Source organism: Equus quagga, chromosome 21, assembly GCF_021613505.1.
Source record: "Equus quagga isolate Etosha38 chromosome 21, UCLA_HA_Equagga_1.0, whole genome shotgun sequence".
NCBI classification, from domain to species: domain Eukaryota; kingdom Metazoa; phylum Chordata; class Mammalia; order Perissodactyla; family Equidae; genus Equus; species Equus quagga.
The window spans coordinates 3903930-3927995 of NC_060287.1; the positions used below are offsets into that span (position 1 = coordinate 3903930).

General features: G+C 34.7%; 1 protein-coding gene across 1 annotated transcript in view; it reads right to left on the reverse strand.

The window, feature by feature from the left end:
- CADM2 (cell adhesion molecule 2) overlaps positions 1–24066 on the reverse strand; it is a 228445-nt gene that overhangs the window by 111103 nt on the left and 93276 nt on the right. Inside the window, exon 6 of the mRNA XM_046648286.1 lies at positions 1031–1121. Coding sequence (XP_046504242.1) covers positions 1031–1121 — 91 coding nt within the window. The remainder of the gene's footprint in view (positions 1–1030; positions 1122–24066) is intronic.

Genomic DNA, 24066 nt, shown 5'->3' on the forward strand with positions numbered 1-24066 from the left:
ACTAGACCTACAGGGTTACTGTGCATCAGAGTGCTCAAATGGCTTTCAAAATTTTTGAATAACCCACATTTGAATAACCCATACTTGAATTTTGTATTAAAAATAGATGTTCTATGAGTTAGTTCTCTATAAACAAGAGTGTCAAAAAGTATAATTTTAGAGGTGAAGTGACTTCAGAACTCATATATTCTTTTTTTTAATACAAGCTATTTTTTTTTCCTTAAAGATTGGCACCTGAGCTAACTGTTGCAAATCTTCTTTTTTCTTCTTCTTCTTCTCCCCAAAGCCCCCCAGTACATAGCTGTATACTTTAGTTGTGGGTCCTTCCAGTTGCAGCACGTGGGACGCTGCCTCAGCATGGCCTGATGAGCGGTGCCATCTCCGCTCCCAGGATCCAAACCAGCGAAACCCTGGGCTGCTGAAGCAGAGAGCGAGAACTTAACCACTCCGCCATGGGGCCGGCCCCAGACTCATATATTCTAATAATGAAATCACTTTACAATGGAAAACTCTATGCTTGTGACCCCTTTTATTCACGTCACCTCCAAGCATGTCAAATTCACAAATCATGTCCCTTGGATGCTGCTACATAGGGAATGTGGACTTGATTTCCCTTATTATGAACATGATTCCCCATGTGGCTTTAAACTTGGGCATATTTTGAGGAGGCTTCAATATTTTCAAAGTATTTCATGGGAGAACTAAGTTCAGCAGTGTGTAATTTCTATCAATCTGATGATATAAACAGTGACTGATTAAGCCTCCACTCCTTTCAGGTGGAAATACTTTACTGGAAAAAAAAAAAAGGAAGAAAAAAAAAATCACAGCTAGAAACCTTCCCAGAAACTTCCCCAGATGACAAAGTCAAAGACCAATCTTCCACAGACGCTTAATGAAGACATCGTTCTGGGTGTTTCTGTTCTAGAGATCACTTTGCCACCAAAAAAATAGACAAAAAAAGTGGATTTCTGCAGCTAAGGCTTGCAAGCAAAGCATACTAGAAGAAAAAGTGAAAAATTTTATCACTTACAGTGGTTTTCCTTTGGATTCACAAGTCAAAATTAAAGGTTGTCCTTCTTGTGGAAAAGGAGTGGATGGGATAATCTTAACTGATGGTGTATCTAGAAAAAAAAGGAAAAGGATTATTAAGAAAGGTCATTAAACACATAAAACTATATATTTAATAATTGTGCCTCATGATGGATGTGCAGACTATTTCTTTTCATTGTGCATACTTATGAAAAGTTTCTTAGATTTGGTGAAATAGAGTATGTAATTTTAAGAAGTCACCATCCTGTCCATGAAAAGCTAACAAAAATATCTGAATATCTTATGAGCACCACTTTTGTATTATTTCTGAAATCTGAATTTAAAAGTGAAATTGCAAAAAGTGGTTCAGATGAATATCAAGCATTTCATACAATTGTTTCTTCAACTATTTATAGATGGCTGTGAATACTATTATTATGGACTGGATGCATTTATGTGCATTTGAATAACAACACTTTCATTGTTGTGGGAATATCAGAGACTCATAATAAAGAACCCACAAAGAACTCAAGATCAGCTACTGTCTCACGAGCATTATGCAGAATCTTTTTGAACCGGCAGTAATGCTGCACTTAGCACATGCTGCTTGCACTAAAGTACAGTTAGCAAATCATCTGAAATAGTTCTGTAGACTATCACTAAAAGTTAACATTTTGTTACATACGCAACATAATTGTTATAAAATTATTTCTTTGCACTTAACAACAAAATCATCCCAATGGAAGAGCATTCAAGAACACTTTAAGACATTACTATTTATAAAGGTTATGCCATGTAATATTCTTTAATCAACACAAAGATACATATTTCATAGAAGAAATGGAAAATAAGCTGAAGAAAAGAGACAATGTAAACACACATTCATTTATGACACTTTTCTAGTCCTGGCATTGTGTCGCCCACAGCCAACATGCAATTGCCTTCTCCTCTGACCACATCTTCAACAATAAGCAAAATAGGCTCTGAACTCTCCAGACAGCCACAGTTGTTTTCACCCTTCCTTTAATTGTGATGGGAGAACTGAATTACCTTGTGGTTATACTCACTCTCGGACTATGAAGCCAATTAAATAAGTATCAATCAACTGTGTCCTTTTTAGGTTAGTCATCTTATTTCAGGAAAATATTATTCAGGTTTGTCATACGTAAAACTATGGTCCTGTGAAAGACCTTATATCATACTTATAAATTATTTATACTTTTCAAAAGCATTCTTTCTTAATCTTTTAAACAGAAAATACATTCAAGATAACCAACAATAATATCCTGGTTACAAATAGGCATTCCATATACATCACGGAAAATAATCACAGTGTAAAATAACCTAGGAAGAAAAATTAATTTGAAGAAATATGAGATATGTTCACCATACCTTTTTAACTAGTAGAAGAAAATAATTTAATAAAAGATTTAAATACACTTCACTAATTTTTCTATCATCATTATCACAGGTATTGACTAGGAAGATCATATAATTTTGTCTTCAAGGTAGAACATCTTTTAAAACGAAAGGGAAATATTAATAATTATGCAGCATAACAAGTGTGAACTAGAATGATTCTGGGCAAACTGAGGGCTGTGGTCTTCTGAACTTTGACCATGTATACATACAGTGAAATTTAATTTCCCCCAACACGTAAGAGGAAGCTTCATTTCCAGAGAAAAACATGGCAGAAGAAAGATCACAAAAGTGCGATCTGGGGAAAGAGTTATGTTAATTTGGGTGTCTGTGTAGTTTAATTTTATGTATCAACTTCACTTCATCATGGAATTCCCCTACGTTTGGCCAAACATTATTCCAAGTATTTCTGTGAGAGCATTTTTGGATGAGATTAATATTTAAATTGGTAGACTGAATAAATCAGATTGCTCTACGTAATGTGGGTGGGCCTAGAGCAAAAAGGCTGACCCTCTCCCAAGCAGGAGAGAATTTTTCCTGTCTGATGCCTTTGAGCTGGAACGTTGGCCTTTTTCCTGCCTTTGGACTCAGACTGAAACATCTGCTCTTCCTGGGTCTGGAGCCTGCTGGCCTTCAGACTGGGACGACATCAGTTGCAGTTCTCAGGCCTTTGGACTCAGACTGGAACTAAATCATTGGCTTTTCTGGGTCTCTAGCTTGCCAACTCAACCTGCATATCTTGGGACTTGCCAGCCTCCATAATTGTGTGAGCCTATTCCTTATAATATTAAGTATATATCTCCATCCTATTGTTTCTCTTTCTCTGAAGAACCCTGACTAATACAGAATCCTAACAAACAGACCCTGAGGGGTCACCTCAGAAAGCCCTGGGGAGTGAGCAAGGAAGGAAAATAAGAAAATAAAGAGTATGTTATTAAACAGATCACACCACGGGCAACTGAGGTTCATTCCTGTTGTGGAACTCAGAGGGACAATGATGGCCATCCTCAGAGTTATCTTACTTGACGGACAAGGGACAGGAGCATTTAGGGAAGATTTCCCAATTTTCATTAGCGTGTGGTTGAAGATTGCTCTGGAGGAAGGGGGTGTTACTTCCTTGGCACTCCTGTCTATTCGGTGCACAGGAATGGTGTGTGTAAAAGTGATACAAGTAAGCCACCACCAGCATCTACTTCAGTAAGGTAAAATAGATGGTGGCAGGTAGCTGTTAGAAGTGAGAAAAACAGAATATGGGCTGATTTCTCTTAGCTCTGCCTGTTTAGTTTAAGTAGCTTATCAGAGGTAAGAATTTGTGTAACAAGTGGCCCCTGAAGCATAGAGTTCAGCATTCCCTTTAGATCCAAAATACAGAATTCCAATTATAAGCGATGCCAGAGCATATAATATGCTTAACATGTATTTCTATGAAACTTTCAGCAAGATCATCAAATAATCTCTAAGTTACCAAAATCAAGGGATATAACACAATACTTTTTTATAACTTTTATTTGACTTCAGAATTACTCAAAATGTTGATTAGTTTCAGTTCCCAAGAATTGTCTTTCTGGGCTTCTTTAACATCCTCTCTTCTATCACCTCCACACTCTCAAAAACACGGTTTTGATTCAACTCTTACATCTCTGGTTACTCTTTTTCAGATTCTCTTGGGTTGTCTTGTATTTAGCCTTTAAATATTGAGATCACCAAGAATGGATTCACGATTTGTTCTCACTTAATTCTCTCTAGGTCCTTTCAGCCACACCTATCCCTTCAGTTTCTATCTACTCACCAATCACTCCCAGAGCAGTTCTGCACCACAAGTTACACTTATGTGTACGCAGCACCTATTCGACAAGTAAACTTGGATGTCTAAAAGACGCACAATATTTGACATAGCCAAAACGAACTCAAAGTCTCCTACCCTCCCCCGTATCTTCTTCCTCCAGCTACCTCTAGTTCTACAGATACTCCAGCCTTTATCCAGCTATATATACACCAGACACCTCTGCCCCTTTATCTTTTCTATCACCAATCAGTCACCACGTCTGGTGGATCTACTTCTTAAATAATTTTCAAATTCACTCATTCCCTTTTTACAGCTCCACAACCCCTTCTTTTATCTAGTTCACCACAACAGTGAATAGTTCTCTTGTGTCAATTTTTTTCCTTTCTAACTCTCACTCCTAGAACTAAACCAAACTATCATCTCAAAACATAAAGCTGATCACATCAGCTTTCTGCTTTAAACCTTGCATGGTTGATCCTTGCTGTTAGGATTAAAAGCAAAATCATTAGTACAGCTGTTTAGTCCTACATGATCTCTACACTTCTTCACTCTCCTGCCTCCCAATGTGCAATTTCATTCTTCGAATTCCAGGTAATTATACCTCTTTCATATTCTTTAATGCATATGTTTCATCTTGCCTTCATATAAATTGTCTGAAATGCTCCATTTTGGGAGGATCCTTTGTTTATTTAACTCTTTTAAATCTTACTCAAATGTCATTTGCTAAGGGCAACCACTCATGACCCTCGACTCTGGTCAGATACCTCTGCGGCATGAATTCTTCTTCACTCCTGTGCAATTTTTAAAAAGGCACTGCTGTATCCTCAGTGTCTGCATAGTGCTCTATACAAATCTGTGCTTAATAAATAGAGTATTAAATGAATGGACATATTAATTTTTAAATATATTTTCTTATCAGTTGGTACATTAATTCTGAAGTATTAAAAAAGATTTAATTGAAATTTTGTTGAAACCAGCTGTATGTAAAATTAATCTTAAACATTCATGTCACAAACTTTCGATTCAGCTCATGTTTAATTTAATTAAAGGTCCACTGCTGACTCTCTTTTTAGTACAAATTTCCTGCATTAGATAACATTAGATAACAACCTTCCATGATTATAAAAATGGCAATTTGTTTTTTAATGCAAACACCATATACCTGAATTATTTTTCTCCTCTCACCTGATTTTGGCAGAGGAAGCACTCAGTTGTGAAGAGATTTATTTAAATATTCAGCCAAAATTCTACTTCCATGAAATGTCAGCACTCTTCTTTAAACATGCCATGTTAGCAATATACACAAAATTACATTTTTTACCACATCAAATACTACAATAATATGATTATTACCCCAAACTTGACTCTTTCTCAAAGAAAATTTTTTTTTTTTTTTTAAAGATTGGGGCTGGCCCCGTGGCCGAGTGGTTAAGTTCGCGCGCTCTGCTGCAGGCGGCCCAGTGTTTCGTTGGTTTGAATCCTGGGCGCAGACATGGCACTGCTCTTCAAACCACGCTGAGGCAGCGTCCCACATGCCACAACTAGAAGGACCCACAATGAAGAATATACAACTATAGCAGGGGGCTTTGGGGAGAAAAAGGAAAAAAATAAAATCTTTAAAGATTGGCACCTAGGCTAACAACTATTGCCAATCTTTTTTTTTTTTCCTGCTTTATCTCCCTAACCCCCACCCTGTACACAGTTGTATATCTTAGTTGTAGGTCCTTCTAGTTGTGGGATGTCGGACGCTCAAAGATCTTTTTTAATAAAAGAAAGTAATTTGAGCCTAACTGATTTTTACTTAATGACGAAGGTCTCTGTCAATACTGTTCTTATTTTATTTTCATCTGTCACCTTATTATATCCATTAGGGAGTTGATCAAGCACCCCCATAGGATAAAATTAGAAGAGAATTATTTAGTGAAATATCAACGACATTCTAGAAATAATCATTTCAAACTGGCATAGAACTCCTATACTTAGATATCTTAGTTAGCCAACAAAAAGAAAAGATAAAAATTATTGTCATCTAAAAACCAAAGTTAATTTTAAGAGTCTTCAATTTCCTAATTCTTCAAAATATTTTAATAATTGAAATCCCAATGTAAACATATTTTTCTGTATTATTTATTTTGTTTTATATCAAAATGAATGGAGAATTTTTCAGGAATGGCACAATGCACAACAGATAATAGGACAATGGTTTTATAAAATAATCTTAAATTTATGCACGTATTATGCTATTAATTGTTTACTAACCCAGCTATGAACAGGAATGAGAATATAAATACTGCATAATTCAAACCTTTCATTGCATGCCTTTGTGAAGTGATCTATTAAGAATTACAAAAAGATTGCTTTCCTTGTCTTATTTGTAGATTTTCTTCCTGGTTGCAGTTTTTCATTTCAAATATATTTCAAAGGATTGAGAATATTTTTTTATCCAAAGTTTACTTAAATAGTAATTCCATGCTTGTTTTGGAAATAATTCCTCTATTTTCCAGTCTAGATGCAATATGAGTTGCATTTAATCCTGCCCCACTTTGTCACAAAATTGAATGACACTTTCTCCTCAGTACTTTGCAGATGTGTATGATGTTCTGTTTTTTAATTCCTGTTATAATGTAGTGTGTTGTACCAATTGATAGTAAAATAAGTGGGGTTAGTAAAAATGCATTATTATTACTTGTATTAATTTATACTTGCTTTGTCCTGTAAGACGAACTCAGATTTTTTTTGCAAACTGACAATTTCTATGTCTGTTTTAAAATGTCTTCAGATAAGCCAACTCTACAACTCCATATTTATTGAACATAAACCTATTTATATAATATACACCATATATAATATGTGATGTTTATAATACATAATATGTTAGTATATACACATATGAATGACAAGAAATAGTAAATAATTAGGTTTAAATAATTTCATAATACAGGATATATCGTTACTATAAACCCTACATTTAGTAAAATATTTTTTCTAACCTGGATGCTTATCCCCACACTTTGAACATTCAGTATCCAAGATCTAAACCTATTCAATTGCATGTCTTCAGATCCTAACTAAATGCCTGATATGTTGCAAGAGTTCATCAAATGTTATATGAATAAATGAATGAGTTACTTCCTATTTCTCTCAAAATGCAAGCAAATGACAAAGTTTTGCACAACCATATAAAAAATAGGGATATATTCATTCATCCACAAATAATTTTTCAGTACTTACTAGTAAATAAACAAAATATGTAGATATTATGAAAGCATATGTATTTTCTTTAAGGCTTTTGTTGCAAAAATATTATTCTTTAGAGTCCAACTTTAAAATTATTAAAATATGAAAACAGACATTTTCTTAACTATAACTTCTTTTACTTATCTGACAAATTCTGGGGTTCATTTAAAAAGAAGCACAATTATTATTAAGAGATAGATTAATGGGCAAAAGATTGTACTTTTTTATCCAAAATTTGAAAAGCTTTATGAACTTGGGAAGTAAGGACACCTCTTGCTCTATTTGAATGATTCAGGATTTGAATCAAAGTAAAGATATTGATCCAGTGGAATGGATTTTCTGTATCCTGAACAAAGATTGTAGAAAAGAGAAAGATCTGTGATCAAGCCACTATTAGACCACCGAATGGACAATCTTGAAAGCACGAGCTCTTAAAGTATTTATTGTTAGTGTTTCAACAACATTTATCCATCATAAGGGTTTTGTAGCTGAATAAAAGAAGTTTTAAATCAAATGTTTTTACCAAAAAGAAAAAAAAAGAAACCTTAGCCCTTCTGTACTCAAAGAAATACAACAGGAATTTAAGGTAATATAAAAGTAACATCTAACTCTTTTATGGCTGATGGTCAAATTGCTAAACAAGAGAAGCAAAACTAAACTAACATCTAATGTTAGCTTACTGTCTCATTTCACATTGTATAATATATTGAATGAACAAAGATGGTTTATAATGTAAAGCACTAGTCATTTACATTGCTTAGGGCATTATGTGGATCTTTGGTTGAAAGGAAAATGTTATTTTGATAATTTTATTTGTCCAAAAACATTATTTCCGTTGTTTTTATCTTCTACTTATGATTGAGATCATATGGTATTTGACTTTCTCCCTCTGACTTATTTCACTCAGCATAATACCCTCAAGGTCCATCCATGTTGTCACAAATGGCCGGATTTTTCATTTCTTATGGCTGAGTAGTAGTCCATCATGTATAAATACCACATCTTCGAAGATAAAAACAACGACAAAAAAGAAAAAAAACACATAGCATTGGAGATTGGACTGGCGGTTACCATTGGGGAAGGGGGGAGGGGGGAGGGCAAAAGGGGTGATTAGGCTCACATGTGAGGCGATGCACTATAATTAGTGTTAGGGTGGTGAACATGATGTAGTGTATACAGAATTCTAAATATGATGTACATCCGAAAAAAATAAAAATTAAAAAAAAATTATTTCCTATGAGTACTTCCAAATGATTCACTTAACAAACATTTATGTAGTTACTAAAACATACAAAGTTTTTTTCTATCCATTGTTTAGCTAGAGTTGTAAAATTATAACCTTGTACCTTGTAACGTTCACACTGTAACACTAAAGCTCAGGTGTTTGTATTCATAAATGGTGCATGGAGTGCTCAGCGTATTCTTAAGACAGCTCACTCCTGAGAGCAGAAGTTATCCCTGTCTTGTTCATCGGTCTCTCTTCAGTCCTAGAACAACTCCTGGACCTCGGTTAAACATTTGCCAAATAAATGCATGAGTAATGCTCTTTGTAACTTTTTAGACTACTTGTTAGGACCACTAATGTGTTACAAAATTAAATTTATTTGTCACAGCTATCTTCTAATATTAGTAAACACTGATGAAATACTTGGTGTGTAATAGTCGTTGTAAATGCTCTGTATACGTTGGCTCATTGGACTCTTTCATCAGCATACAAGGAAGAGTCTGCTGTTGACCTATTGCGCCCAACTTGAACTGGAGGCTCGGAGAAGCGACTTACCCCAGGTACACAATCTTAAATCACTCTGGGCTTTCTGTTCTTCTCTGCCCTGATCTTAGTCACACTTCAGTGCATTTGGGTTTCCCGTTCTCTCTCACACTACACTAGGGACTGGCATTCTGTGTAGTATGTGCTGTGTTTTCTGTTCTTCTACTCTGTCCATTTGGATGAATTGGAACCTGGACCAACGTTTGCCTTTGGCTCCATATGATCTGCAGTTTATAAAACTTATCAGGCAACGTTACTGAATTCTATGTATAACTTGTCTACCAGTTTGTCTGTCTGTCTCTCTCTCTTTTTTTATTTTTTTTATTTTTTTTTTAGGTCCCTCACATCTCCCTCTCATGTCCTTTTCCTCTTTGACAGATGAAAATATTCTTTGGGGTGAAGGTGCTTAAAAGGTACAAACTTCCAGTTATAAGATTAAGAAGTTCTGGTAATGTGTGTGCAGCATGACAGCCACAGTTAACAATACTGTATTGCATATTTTAAAGTTGCTAAGAGAGTAGATCTTAAAAGTTTTCCTCATCAGAAAAAAATAGGAACTATGTGAGATAACGGCGTTAACTGAATGTTGTGGTAATTGTTTCACAATATACACATATATGAAATCATTATGTTGTATGCCTTAAACTAATACAATGTTGAATGTCAATTATATCTCAATAAAACTGGGAAAATATTTTTAAAAATAAAATATATTCTTTTATCTTATTCATTATAGTATATCCTTCTTACCCATATATTCCTCTCAACCGTGAATAACATAAATATATCATCACAACAAATTATCAACAGAAATTTAGAAACTTCTAAGTGTTTTGCAGATGAAAGAGTTTTGCCTTATAGCAATTTTATTACATAAAGGTTTCTAAACAAAAAGATTTATTTACCATCCTTATAAACATCTCTTGGTTTACTTACATTAATAGTAAAGAATATTATGTACCAACTCACCTTTGTGAAGCCATTTTTGGGTTTACTCTAACATAGTGACTCTCAGCTGGGGACAATTCTGCCTCCCAAGGAGACCTGGCAAAATCTAGAGACATTTTTGGTTGTCACCTTGTGGGAGAGATATAGGGGGGATCCCACTGGCCAGGAATGCCGCTAAATATTCTGCAATGCACAAAACAGGCCCTTCACAAGAAAGAAGTATCCGGCCCCAAATGTCAATAGTGCCCTGGTTTTAAATATTTACATTTACTCTACTCACCACCTATATATCTCTTCCTTGCTACAACAGACTGGGAACCCCTAGAGAACTGTGAAATTGTGAGCACTTATATGGGATACTTGATCTTTTCTCATATCTCTGTTTACTTTTGAAATGAAGGAAATCCTAAGTACTCTGAGTAAGGCCATTATGATACTTTCCTGAAACAAAAAGCCATAAATCAAACCGAATCCAGACCTCAAGGTCCACCACTTTGTACTAGGAGCATCGGGTTGAAATACCAAGACTCAACCTGGACCCTCCCAGCTGCTGCACTACCGGCCACTCACTTCCTCTGCGTAGGACTCCCTTTTGCTCAGACATCTGATTTACTTTTCTTATTTGTAAATCTGAAGTAAAACTAAAATCTCACTTTCCTTTCAACTCATAAAATTCTTTTCACAAGCTCAAAACTATCAGCTGCTTTCCTTCAACAGTCTGTTAAACTCCTTTTAATTCTGGTGAAAAACTACTTTTGTGGCAAGCATTTATTTACTTGACAAATGTGTATGAATTATTGTGTGTATAAGACACATTGGTACTACTCCTCAAGTACTATACAGCCACAAATATCGTAACCCACAGGCATTTAGTCCCAGTGAGAAAGATAAATCATGTATAGTTCAAAATAAAGCAAAGCTCAAAATTGAAAGCAACATAGCACTCTGATAAAGTATTACGGGAGTTATGGAGGAAGAGATTATACATATTTGTCAGAAACAAAAAAAGTTACCTAGAGAAGTGGCACTTAAAACAATTCAAAGAACACAGAGTATTTGAACTGCCAGAATTTTTCCAGAGGGAAAGAAAAGAGAATTCAGACAAAGAGTTGAAAAAAGGGTTGATGTAGAGAAAACCGTAGACTGTGTCTGAGGCATCTAGAAATTCTGTAAAGTGTAGGATGCGTTATCTGAGAAAAGGTGCTGAGAGCAGCAGCATTATAGGGAGTTACATTTTCAAAGCCTTGAATGAAAGGCTGAAGAGTTTGGACATCGCATTAGAGCACTAAGAAATCATCCCAAGTTTGTGATCAAGTGAGTATCAGGCTCAGAACTAAGTTTTAGGAGCATATCTGGCAGCATGTAAAACTGAATGGATCAGGGAGTGATTTGGAGAAAAATGACTCGTAAAGTTGAGCCACAGGAAGATCCTATGGAGAAGGAAAGGTAGCAGTAAAAATCTAGATGACAAATGCATCAATATTTTTATTTATGTTCTAATTCATAAATGTCTACAACCGTGGGCTCATCATTGTAAGTGCATTTTCTCTATATCTCATTTATTATCCTCACATACATTTTAGTTTAAAATAATTGTTTCTGGTATATTTTATTCCAGTTATTAGAATAACTGTGAAATATTTAGGGAATGAAGGAATTTATAATTTTGGAATTTATTATAATTGAAATAATAAAATAAATAAAATTTGGGAATTTATCAAATTAAACTCTCTTGTATTAATTATCTGATATGGTGATATCAAATGCATAGTTTTGATATTGTTAATTGAGTTAGTTGTGCTTGAAGGGCGGAAAGAAATTCAACTAGTTAATAGCTTCAACACAGGAGATGGATTGCTTAGGAAGGCCTCTTGTCAAATTTCATCACTAGATAGGCCATTTGACGCTTCTGAAAGCTCATTTAATTAAAAAACCCTCCATATCATCACTTAAAGGACAAAATGGAAAATCATAACTTGTATTTCTAAAAATTTTCAAGCTGTTTATGTTTTGATGCTATTTTAAAGACAATTTATCAAAGGCTCCATGAAATGGATTCATCTTGGGGACAAAAAAGAAAGAATAAACAATGAAATGACACATTAATATAAAGCTTCATGTTTTATGAATCTGCCATGGGACGGCCTAAGCACTCAATGCTTATTTAACAAACATACAACATTAATAGACAATGCATAGGTTAAGTCAAATATGACGACAACATAAAACTGTAGTTTTAGACTTAGTATTGAAGTTGATATCTCATTTTCTGTTCATTAGCCGTTTAGTCAGCTAAACCATTTGTTTGTATTTTATACATTATTTAATCTCTAAAATGTCTCCTTAAATAGCATTTTGGTAAATATGAGAAAGGTCAAAATCATCATCATCATCACCATCATCACAGTAATAACAAAAATAATTATAATAATAATCCTTAAATTTAGTGGTATATTTTGAAACATTTAAATTGATAAAAGTCAAATAAAAAATAATTGCATAGTTACAGTAGATTGTCTCCTGAAATTTCTCCTTTAGGATGAAGACATTTTATTTATAGCTTTTATTAATCAAAAGAAAAATATTTTAAAAATTGTTTTTATTTTCCTGATATCACTAAATTTAAGTTTGATTTTTATCAGCATTGGTGACTAGCACATGTCCTCTGCAAAATTACAAAGTAGCAATCTATATAGTCTTTTTACCTCTTTCACAGACTTCCTGTTCGTAGTCTCAGGCTTTTCCTCTCTCCTTCACAATGTACAGACCTCATAGAAAGGATTTGCTATACTTCCTTGCATTCATAAGGTAAAATATGTTACCTTCCTACTAATAATAACAACAGCAATAATAATAACAGAAAGCCAAGCACTTATAAAGCATTACCTGAGTTAATCCTTACAAAAAAATATGAAGCGCGCACGTTTTCCAGATGAGGAAATTGGGGCTTAGAGCAACTAGCGTGGGGTCACATAGCTTGGATTCCAACCCAGCCTTGTCTGACTTCAGAACTCGAACTTTAAAAAATGCAATATTGATTTTTAGGGTCACATTGTAGTCAAAATATATTTTGTTAAAAAGTTTCTATTTCACCCCAGAGATTATTAACCTGTATTTGGACACCAAATATTCTGGTCTTGTAAAATCACAGCCCATCCCTCCACAGGCCCGGCTTACATACCACCTCAAAAACTCAGTGGGGCCACCACCACCTACTTATGGGCTCCAGGGTGAGCATACTAGTCTTGAGTCAAAACTAAATCACAAATTATAAAATCTTAGCATCATAAATAAAATTACAAAGGCATTTTGGAGGGCAAAATAAAACTTTCTGCAGGGGCGGCCAGGTGGCACAGCGGTTAGATGCACATGTTCCTCTTTGGCAGCCCCAGGTTCGCTGGTTCGGATCCCAGCTGCAGACATGGCATCGCTTGGCATGCCATGCTGTGGTAGGCGTCCCACATATAAAGTAGAGGAAGATGGGCACGGATGTTAGCTCAGGGCCAGTCTTCCTCAGCAAAAACAGGGGGATTGGCAGCAATTAGCTCATGGCTAATCTTCCGCAAAACAAAACAAAAAAAACTTTCTGCAGTTCTGTAATAATCACTAAAATCACTGGCCTTGTTCTTAAAAGTCTAAATAAAATTTTCCCTCCTAGAAAGAACTGGAAAGTTCTGTATTATCATTATTATTATTATTAAAGTCCGATGGCCTCAATTTTAGTTTTTGAGTTTCTTTTTGAAATAGTTCTAACTACTCTTAAAGAACATATTTAATGATTTGTATTCTTTCTTAGAGGCGCTCCAAAAAACAAAGGTAAATTTCACTTTTAAAAATAGATTTAAAATTATCTTACCTTGAAATTACGATATGAAAACATTAGACTATTTCATAAATCTAAGATAGATTATGAAATTACAGTGGTGTTATATTTCCTATATAATGAAAGTCTTGCTACTTCATCATTCTATGAATTACATCACTATTAACTTATCCCTAACTCATCAGTTATCCCAACTATGGTGAAAGGAATGATGTAATAAGAAAAGGGAAGGATGATGAAATCATCTAGAGTAGTGATGTCCCATACGGTAACAACTAGTCACACACGGCTATTTACATTTAAACATAAATCAATTAAAATTAAATAAAATTTAAACTGCAGTTCCTTAGTCACAAGATCCACATTTCAAGCACTGAGGAGCCACATGTAGCTAGCTATTGGCTACTATTTTAGGACAGATATAAAACATTTCTATCAACACAGAAAGTTCTATTAGACAGTGCCTGTGTGGAAGGATTACACAAGAGTGATATAAATCATCACTGTCGCCTGATCACTGTTTACTTATACAATTGCTTGGGTTTTGCGTTTTCTTTCGTGTGATAGAAAAGAAGTCTGGAAATAAAAACACCATCACTGTAGTTCTGTTTGCCTGTTTGTTGGTTGTTTAGCTTTAATGATCTCAGTTGAGGACTCAGAATCTCATTTTCTGCTCATAACGGCAAGAGAAAGAAATTGACAGAGGAAGATATCACAAAATTTTTAGAGAGATCAGAGGATAAATGCAAGGAGAAAATAGTAGAACTCAAGAGTCTAACGAAGATGGTGAAATAGAAGTCTTCACATATGATATTCCAGATGAATTTTATCAAACTCAGAAATTAGTAAGTGGATAATCTGTTTCTAAGGAAACAAAAGGAAGAAGTTCATCCCACAATATTTTGTAACATGATTTTGCTAAAAAGGAAATATGACAATATTGTTTCATCTTTTATGGTTTTTATCCAAAATAATGTGTAAGTTCATAAGAAAAAAATGCTGAAGGCATTTGATGATAAAGAAATTTAAAAATTCATTTTATTTTTCAATTTAACTGGTGCTTATAAATCTAAGAATGAAAATATTTTGCAACTGTGGAGCAAAGATATTTTTACTGTCTGTGACAAATTATGAACCATCAAAGTTTTTTAAAGTATTACGTTATGACAATGCAAGTGCAAGAAGAACCAGAAGCAGTGACAAGCTAGCACACGTTAGAGATTCATTTGAAATCTGGACTCAGTATTTACAATAGGAATACATTCCAGGATCATGCATGACAGTTGTTACTCATTTCAGATAGATATATCTTCAAATCCAGGAAAATGTACAATAGAAATTCACCTTTGCTATATTTAACTTCTTATTAGACAGTCTAATAAAGTTGTTTTTCACTACCCCTTTAATATTACATCTATACACGATTCAGAGAACAACTTGAAACCTAAAAAGCTAAAAATAAAATGTCTATTGGACCTAGATGGTGACTGGTAATTACACTCTTTCCTGACGCATCAGGGATTAATACAGTATAGTTTAATATAGTGATTGATTACATTTGTCTTAATTACAAATGTAATCAAATTTATCATTACAAATTTACAAATATAAACAAAATTTCAATATTAAATAAAAAGAATAAAGTGTGAGGACTGACACTACCTGACTTCAAGACTTAGTATAAAGCTACAGTCATCATGAAAGCATGGTATGATGAAAAAATACACAGATCAATGGAACAGAATACAGAGTCCAGAAAGAAAACCCCACAAATACTGCCAAGTTTTTTCTTTGCTCCTTTGATCTTTAAGGAAGGAGCAAAGGCAATTCAGTGGAGAAAGAAGAGTCTTTTCAAGGAATGGTGCTGGAACAACTGAGCATCCACATGCAAAACAGGAATCTAGAAATAGACTTACTCTTTCCACAAAAATCAACTCAAAACGGACCAGAGACCTAAACGTATAGTTCAAAACTGTACATCTTCATAGGAGAAATCTAGATGATCTTGGGTTTGGTGATAACTTTTTAGTTACAACACCAAAAGCATAATCCATGAAGGAGGAAGATAAAATTGATAAGTCCACTAAAAAGTGGGACTTCATTAAAACTATATATGCTTGCTCTCGAGAAAGACATTGTTAAAAGAATAAAAAGACAACGGGAGAAATATTTGCAAAGGCCATATCTAATAAAGGGCAGGTATCCAAAACGTACAAAAAGCTCTTCAAACTCAACAATAAGAACAACCCAGTTAAAACACTGGTGAAGATCGAAACAGACACCTCACCAAAGAAGATATACAAACGGAAAGCAAGCAAATGAAAAGATGCTCAGCATTATACGTTATTACGGAATTGCAAATTAAGACAACAATGAGATACATCTGCACACTATTTAGGGTGACCAAAATCCAAAACACAGACAAGACCAAATGCTGGTGAGGACACAGAGCAACAGGAACACTCACTCATTGCTGGTAAAAATGCAAAATGGTTCAGCCACTTTGGAAAATAGTTTGCAGCTTCTTACAAAGCTAAACATGGTCTTGCCATACAATCCAGCAATACTATATACAGTAGAAGATAAACTTTTAGATTTTCTGAAATTTTATGTTTTAGTTGTAGGAACATATTAAGATATGTTGCCTCTTCTTTTCATAGTCACTTAATTTACCTTTGTTTGCTAAAATTTATTCTAATTAAAATTGAAATGCAAGTTACTCAAAGGAGTTGAAAACTTACGATCACACAAAAACTTGTGTGTGACTATTTATAGTAGCTGTATTCCTAATTGCCAGAAATTGGAAGTAACTAAGATATCCTTTAATAGGTGAATGGATAAAGAAAGAAACTCTGGTACATCCAGACAATGTAATATTACTCAGCAATAAAAAGAGATGTGCTATCAAGCCACAAAAGGACACATTAGAACCTTATGTGCATATTGGTAAGTGAAAGAGGACAGTCTGAACCGGCTATAGCCTGTATAACACCAACTGTAAGACACCTTGGAAAAGGCAAAACTACACAGTCAGTTAAAAGATCAGTGGTTGCCAGGGAGCTGAGGCAGGAAAGGAGCAACCAAGAAGTGTGAAGCACAGGGGATTTCAGGGCAGTGAAATTGTTTTGCATGATATTTAATTGGCTACATGACATTATACATTAGTCACAACCCAAAGAACTACACAACATAAAGAGCAAACTCTAATGTAAATTATGTTAACAATAATCTATCAATACTAGTTCATCAGCTGTAACGAATGGACCACGATCATGCAAGATATAAATAATAGGGGAACTGTGAGGGGGGTGGGATGGAGGTGTGTATGGGGACTCTGTACTTTCTGCTCATTTTTTCTGTAAACCTAGAACTGCTCTAAAAAATAAAGCCTATTCACTAAAAAAAAAAAAAAAAAAAAAAAAAAAACTCTTAACCAAAAAAAAAAAAAAAAAAAAAAAAAACAGTCTAATGGATCCAGACAGTAAATAGCAATGAAAATGATTCCTAATATATTAAGAGCTAATCTAATAAAGTTTAATTTATCAATTGATTACAGTGGTTTTATAACTATACATTTTTCTGTTAGAAATGTGTGTGTGTATGTATTATAATTCATTCAGAAAACGGAACTAAAACGATTGGAAAATTCTGGGAGATTAAATACATAGTTACTTCAAAAAGAAGAACTCAGCTCAACTGCTTTTTTAAAATAGATTTATAAAATAGAAATAGTTATTAATTTGAAAATCAAGACTATTAGATATTAATAATGTGTTTATTTTCTAAATATTAGGTTTCACTTGTAAAAATCATTTCTGTCTCATTTTCTTATCCAGTTATTATTCTCCACTAAAATGGCTCAAAATTAACTGCAAAAGTTATATGGGCATCTGTACTATACATATCTTCCATCAATTTGGGGCTATTTTTGACTATCTTTTTATGAAATTAATTTGCATACTTAAAAAATGTTAAAACTTCCAAAACATTTTATAAATACATAATTTATGATAAGCTTGATTAGGAAAGGCCAGTTATGAGTACATTATATATATAATTTTAATGTATCAATTTATTATTTTTTTAATTAGGAATCTCTACTCACAAACATATATACTCCTCTGCATTGAGCTTTAATAACACAAAAAATGTCAACTTCTATCAACAACAGAAATCTTATAGTAATATTTCAAATCCCTTCATTTTGATGACTTAAAATATTTGGTGATCCAGCTGCTCTTTTTTCTGAATAAAATATTCCTGATACATATAAAAGAAATAAATTTATGGGGCTGGCCCCGTGGCCGAGTGGTTAAGTTCGCGCGCTCCGCTGCAGGCGGCCCAGTGTTTCATTAGTTCGAATCCTGGGCGCGGACATGGCACTGCTCATCAGACCACGCTGAGGCAGCGTCCCACATGCCACAACTAGAAGAACCCACAACGAAGAATACACAACTATGTACTGGGGGGCTTTGGGGAGAAAAAAAAAATAAAATCTTTAAAAAAAAAAAAAAAAAGAAAGAAATTTATTTCATGACCAAAAGTGTCAGCAATACATTACTGTGGGTAATACAATAAATGAATGTGTCTTGCTTGGAAAAGTTTAAAAAGCTATTGGGACCTTAAATAGAGGTTGCACATTAGGCTGCCTTTATTAATATAGTTAAATGTATCTTTTGCTAAGTGGCATAGATCATTTCATGATTCTAGCATGTATATATTTCATGAGCTTTGTGAAATGTTTTAGGTTCTATTAAAAATCCTTCTGAGCCAGCACCAGTGGCCTAGTGGTTAAGTTCAGTGTGCTCCACTTTGGCAGCTCAGGTTTGGTTCCTGGGCGTGGACCTGCACCGTTCATCTGTCAGTGGCCACCCTGTGGTGGCACATACAGAAAAAAAGAGGAAGATTGGCAGTGGATGTTAGCTCCGGGTAAATCTTCCACAGCAAAAAAAAAAAAAAAAAAAACCTTCTAAAGAATCCTCGGGCATAAACTTGGCATTTTGTTAGTAGAACAGTTTATTTTAATGTCTGAAAATTTAACCTAAAGATAGTTTTTATTTCACTTTTCCTGGTTCCTTCTATATTCTCTGACTCCGGAACATAGATAATTTGTGGGAGACAAGATAATTACATAATCAGCATTTCACAATGAGATACCAGAGAAGTGAGATACTTTATTTTAAAATGTTACCTGTAACATTCACCTTTTTGTCTAATAAATCTACATAGACTGAAATGTTTAATCAAGTGCTTTGTATAATAAATAAAAAAGTAGAGGAAGTATAGTTGATACAACTAATGCAGGACAATTTAGAAGACGCTGCTGGGGCTCGAGAGGTGTCCAGGTTTGTGGAGGGAGGACAGAGTGGGTGGGAACTTAAAGACTTTTTGTAAGTGAAAAAAGACAATCAACCCCATCTACACTCAATGAAGAATTCTGCCTCCATTTGAAAATACTTCTGTTCTGTTTCATGCGTATCTACTGCGGAAATGAAGATATAAACAAAATAGTTAGAAGCCCCCAAACCCATCTGTACGGAATCTCTTCTACTATAATCAGAATTTTATTTTTATTGCATTTTATTGGAATCAGCAGAACTGAAGAGAGGACTCATAATGTACAGTAGAGAGCTGGAAAAGTAGCAAATATGCACAGTCAGGAACTCAGTTCCTCTAGACACAGAGGAATTCTGTTTCAGAGAGAGCAAAACAAGGAAGAAATCTCATTAAAAATACATTTTTTAAAGTAAAGTGTTAAGGAAAAAATGGATCAATTGTGTTATTCACTTGCCTGTTAACTAGAATGGAAATAAAAGCCTCAAGAAGGTAAAGACCAGGTTTGTAAGGTGATTGTTCAACCCCTTATAAAGACATAATTATAGTAACAGTTGAATCTGGGGGGTTTTCCGTTATCATAAAGGTATATAATGTATTTCTTATTTTTAGTCATCATTAACTAACTGATCTTATTTAAACACATAGTGTTAACAATTCGGCTTCCATACTCCTCCCTCCTTTTCTTTCCTCCTTTCTTCCCCCTCCCTCTCTCTATCCTCCCTTCCATTCCCTCTCTCGCTCTTTCCTTCTTTCCTTCCTCACACTGAATTTGTTATGGTTCCCAAGCAAGTTCTCGTATATGAGTTATTTTAACTATACATTGTTTTAAAATGCTTATGACGTGTATGTGTAGTTATTTTTACAGGCAAAGTACGGCACCATTACTAAAAAGGAAATACTAAAGAAATATTAATGATAGCATAAAATTTCATGATTCGATGAATTGCCTACAAAATATACTTTACAACACACACACACATGCAGACTTAACGTTTGGTTTCTTATTTATCCATAGTGGCAGTTCAATGGCATAGTACTAAAATGCTTTCTCAAAACACTCATTCTGAAATATTTCACTAATCTGTCTTTGGTGTTTCTCATTTTCAATAAAAGTTGATTTTCTAAGTCATTTTGTCAAGGTCACTAGAGAAAATAATTCTAGTTATGTTCAATTATTTTCTTATTTTTTGTGTTTTGCATAGTTCTTTCTGTTAGTGCACGTATACTATTCCTACTGAGAATTAAATAAAATCTGATTCATGAAATCTGCTTTTCTAAAAATTACATCAGACAAATAAAGTTATTGTTTCAAAGAGATCTATGTACAAATAGGAAGATGAATTAGAATTTTCATTCATAAAACCTTTTGCCCCTGTTTAGGCGCAAAGTAGGCTGTTATCTAATAGTGAAATTCGCAGGCATTTGTGGTTAGCAGTGAAAAGCCTACTTTAAATTTATTAAACTTCAAGTTTAAAGAGACTCTCTCCCATCACAGTGGCAATAACATTTATCTTTAATATTTTATAAAGAAATGCATATTGCTGTGATGTATTTGATAGGCTGGGTCCTTCTAAACTGTATATCTCAGGGTTACAGAGCTAAAACTCTTAGCCCTAGAGATACGTCCTCCCACTGTTGGTTTTTGCATTATGCTCCTTGGCACCATGTATTCAACACTTCTTTCTGCTTTCTCATCAAACTCGCCTTTTCCACAATAACGCAGGATTTGAGTTCAGGCGTGGTCACAACTTCCATGCTCGCAGGGGTATATATTTACTCTTGTCACTCACAACAGAAAATAATCTTATCTTTTCTGCTCTGGGGGTCCAGAATGCTAATGTTCCTCTCTTTGGATGTCGGTCCCTCTGGTTATTCATGATAGGAACATTGTAAAACAATGTGGAAATCCTAAATTAATGTTCCATAAATTCTAAACTAACCCCATTCTTCATTTTCCAATTCTTCTATTTTCCCCTACTTGCATCCATGAAAATTTCCACATCATGCATACCGCACATGCGCACCTATGTGGAATCGTGATCTTACTGTCTCTGAAAACAGCCACTGAGATGCTTTGTCATTATTCTTACTTGTTTATGGATCCCACACCCAATTTGCTCTAATTTTCATGCAGACTGTTGCTAAACGCCCCCTCTGTACGCTCCCCTCCTCACTTCATCTCTGGGGAATGCTCTGCATCCCTAAAGGAACGTTCAGCATTAGCATCGGTTAGTTTTAATTAATTTCACATACTTGGATGATAGTATCCTAGATGTCAAGAAAAATAATTTAAGTAGATCTGGTCTCTGCCTTCCAGCCACTCACATATTAAACCATGATAGGCTGAGTTGTTATTTTTAATTGGCCAGCAAGTATAACATTTTTCATGTAAAACTTTCTGAAAAATTAGGCACTTCAATTGCCTTCCTTCATGAAGTTTGCTTAATAATGCATATTCAAATATGGTGATCAGCTAAAAATGCCCAAGAAGTATATATAAAATAGGTCCCTTTTGGACTCCCAAAAAACTGAAAATGACTTTGGCGGCTGACAATGGGTATCTGACAGCCAAGCTGAAATATTCTCAAGAAACGTGATTCTCTAGGATCTAAACAATGATCACATAAAGCCACTCCATGACTGTGGGGTGGAATAAGACAAAGGCTAGTCTAACCCATGAGCAGGTCTGAAACAAGACAGAGACCAGGACACATAACCACCAAAAGAATCAGTACCATTAACCACCGTATCTATAACAGCAAATCCAATTGTGCTTTAATACTTTTGCTTTCTAGGTAAAACCTACCAACATGCCCCTTCAAGATTGCCCCCAGTCCTGACAGCATCCAATCCCGAACCCTCTTCAGAACATTCGGGACAAGCCCAAACCCTGTAACAAGCCTCTCCGAACTCTTTCTCACCTACACTCAGAGGTTCAGCTGGTCTGCCCTCTCCTTTGCCATAGCACACTAACTAAACCTGATTTGGCTAGACTACCAGTAGTTTGCCAGTGATCTTTGGCTGGTAATCTTCAACATTCATGGTGACTTAACTTTTATTATTTTCTTTTAGTATATGTTGAAAATTACAGTTAAATTAGTAATCAAATATTTTTAAACGATCTTACTTGGCTTTATACGCAAATGAAAAAAGTTTAAATTAAGATGTTGATGATCTGGATCCTCCAAACATATTGAATTATATGACTTTCCATATTTTGAAAGATATATCAATGAAATAAAAAGAAATAGAAAAGGGAAGATCCTACAGACTGAACGTTTGTGTGCCCCCAAATGCATATGTTGAAACCTAATCCCCAGTGTGCTGTTAGGAAGTCGGGCCTCTGGAAGGTCATGACTGGAATTAGCACCCCTACAAGGGAGACCCCGTGAGCTCCTTCTTCCCGCCTTCCAAGTGTGGACACAGAGAGAAGACAGCCATCTGTGAACCAGGAGGCAGCGCTCATCAGGCACTAAATGTGCCTGCACCTTGACCTTGGATTTCCAGCCTCCAGAACCGTAAGAACTGAATTTCTGTTGTTTATAAGGCGTCCAGTCTATGGTATTCTGTTACGGCAGCCTGAACGCACTAAGACAGAAGGCATTGACATTTACTCAAAGTTTATCGAATACCCTGAATTTGACTTAAGTTGTCCAGTTTGCTCCTCATAGAAACGTATTCTCTAGCTTACATTCAAAGCCTGAAGAGTTTCAGTAATTGTCCCAAGGTCTTGCTGCAAATAAAGTTTGAAATTTGGAGATAATCGCAGCTTAGGCTATAAAATACGCTTGTTTCTAAATCTGCTGCAATGAGACCAGGAGAAAAATTAATGAAACTAATGGGGCATAATCGAAAATATTAAAAAATTATAATAATTGCACTAACTAGTAAAATAAGAATAATTGAATCACAATGAACAATAATTAAAAATCATAATCAGATTGACATTTCCTCTATTAAACATGTTTTTAAAAGTCTAATCCCCCTGGTACTGCGATCTTTTCTTGTAATCCCCTCTCTGCTTTTCCCATAGTCCACTCCACTCTGGTCTCACTGGTATTTTTCTGTTCTTAGAAACATAAAAGCTATAGACATGCTTTTACCTCAGGGCCTTTATACTTGCTCTTCTCTCTGCAAATATATATATATATATATATATATACACACACACACACACATATATATGTATATTATTATATTTATTATAATATATATTTTTATTATATACATCTACACATATTTACATACAGTATATGTATATGCGTATATACATATATAATAATAAATATATACACATGTATTAATATGCATATATAATATGCATAATATACGATATACACACTATACATATATTATACAAAATGTTACACATACATAGCCTACACATATATATTATATGTACGTAATACACACACTCACTTTCCTTGACCCCCCCATTCCCACCTCTCTAGTTGCACCCTTTATCACCTCCCCCGCTTTATTTTTTCCTTAGCACTTAATACATAATATGCTGTGTGTTGTATTTACTGGTTTTGCTCTTCTGTCATTCCTACCTAGAGCGGATGCTATGAGAGACCGGAGCTTGTTACTCTTCGTGAGGGTGCTAATTTTGACACTTGGAGACAATCTCAATTTGTTTTACTGTTGTTCTGTTCTGGCCACTATGTAACCTCAGTGCCCCAAATAATGCCTGTTACATAGTAAGCACTCAATAGGTTC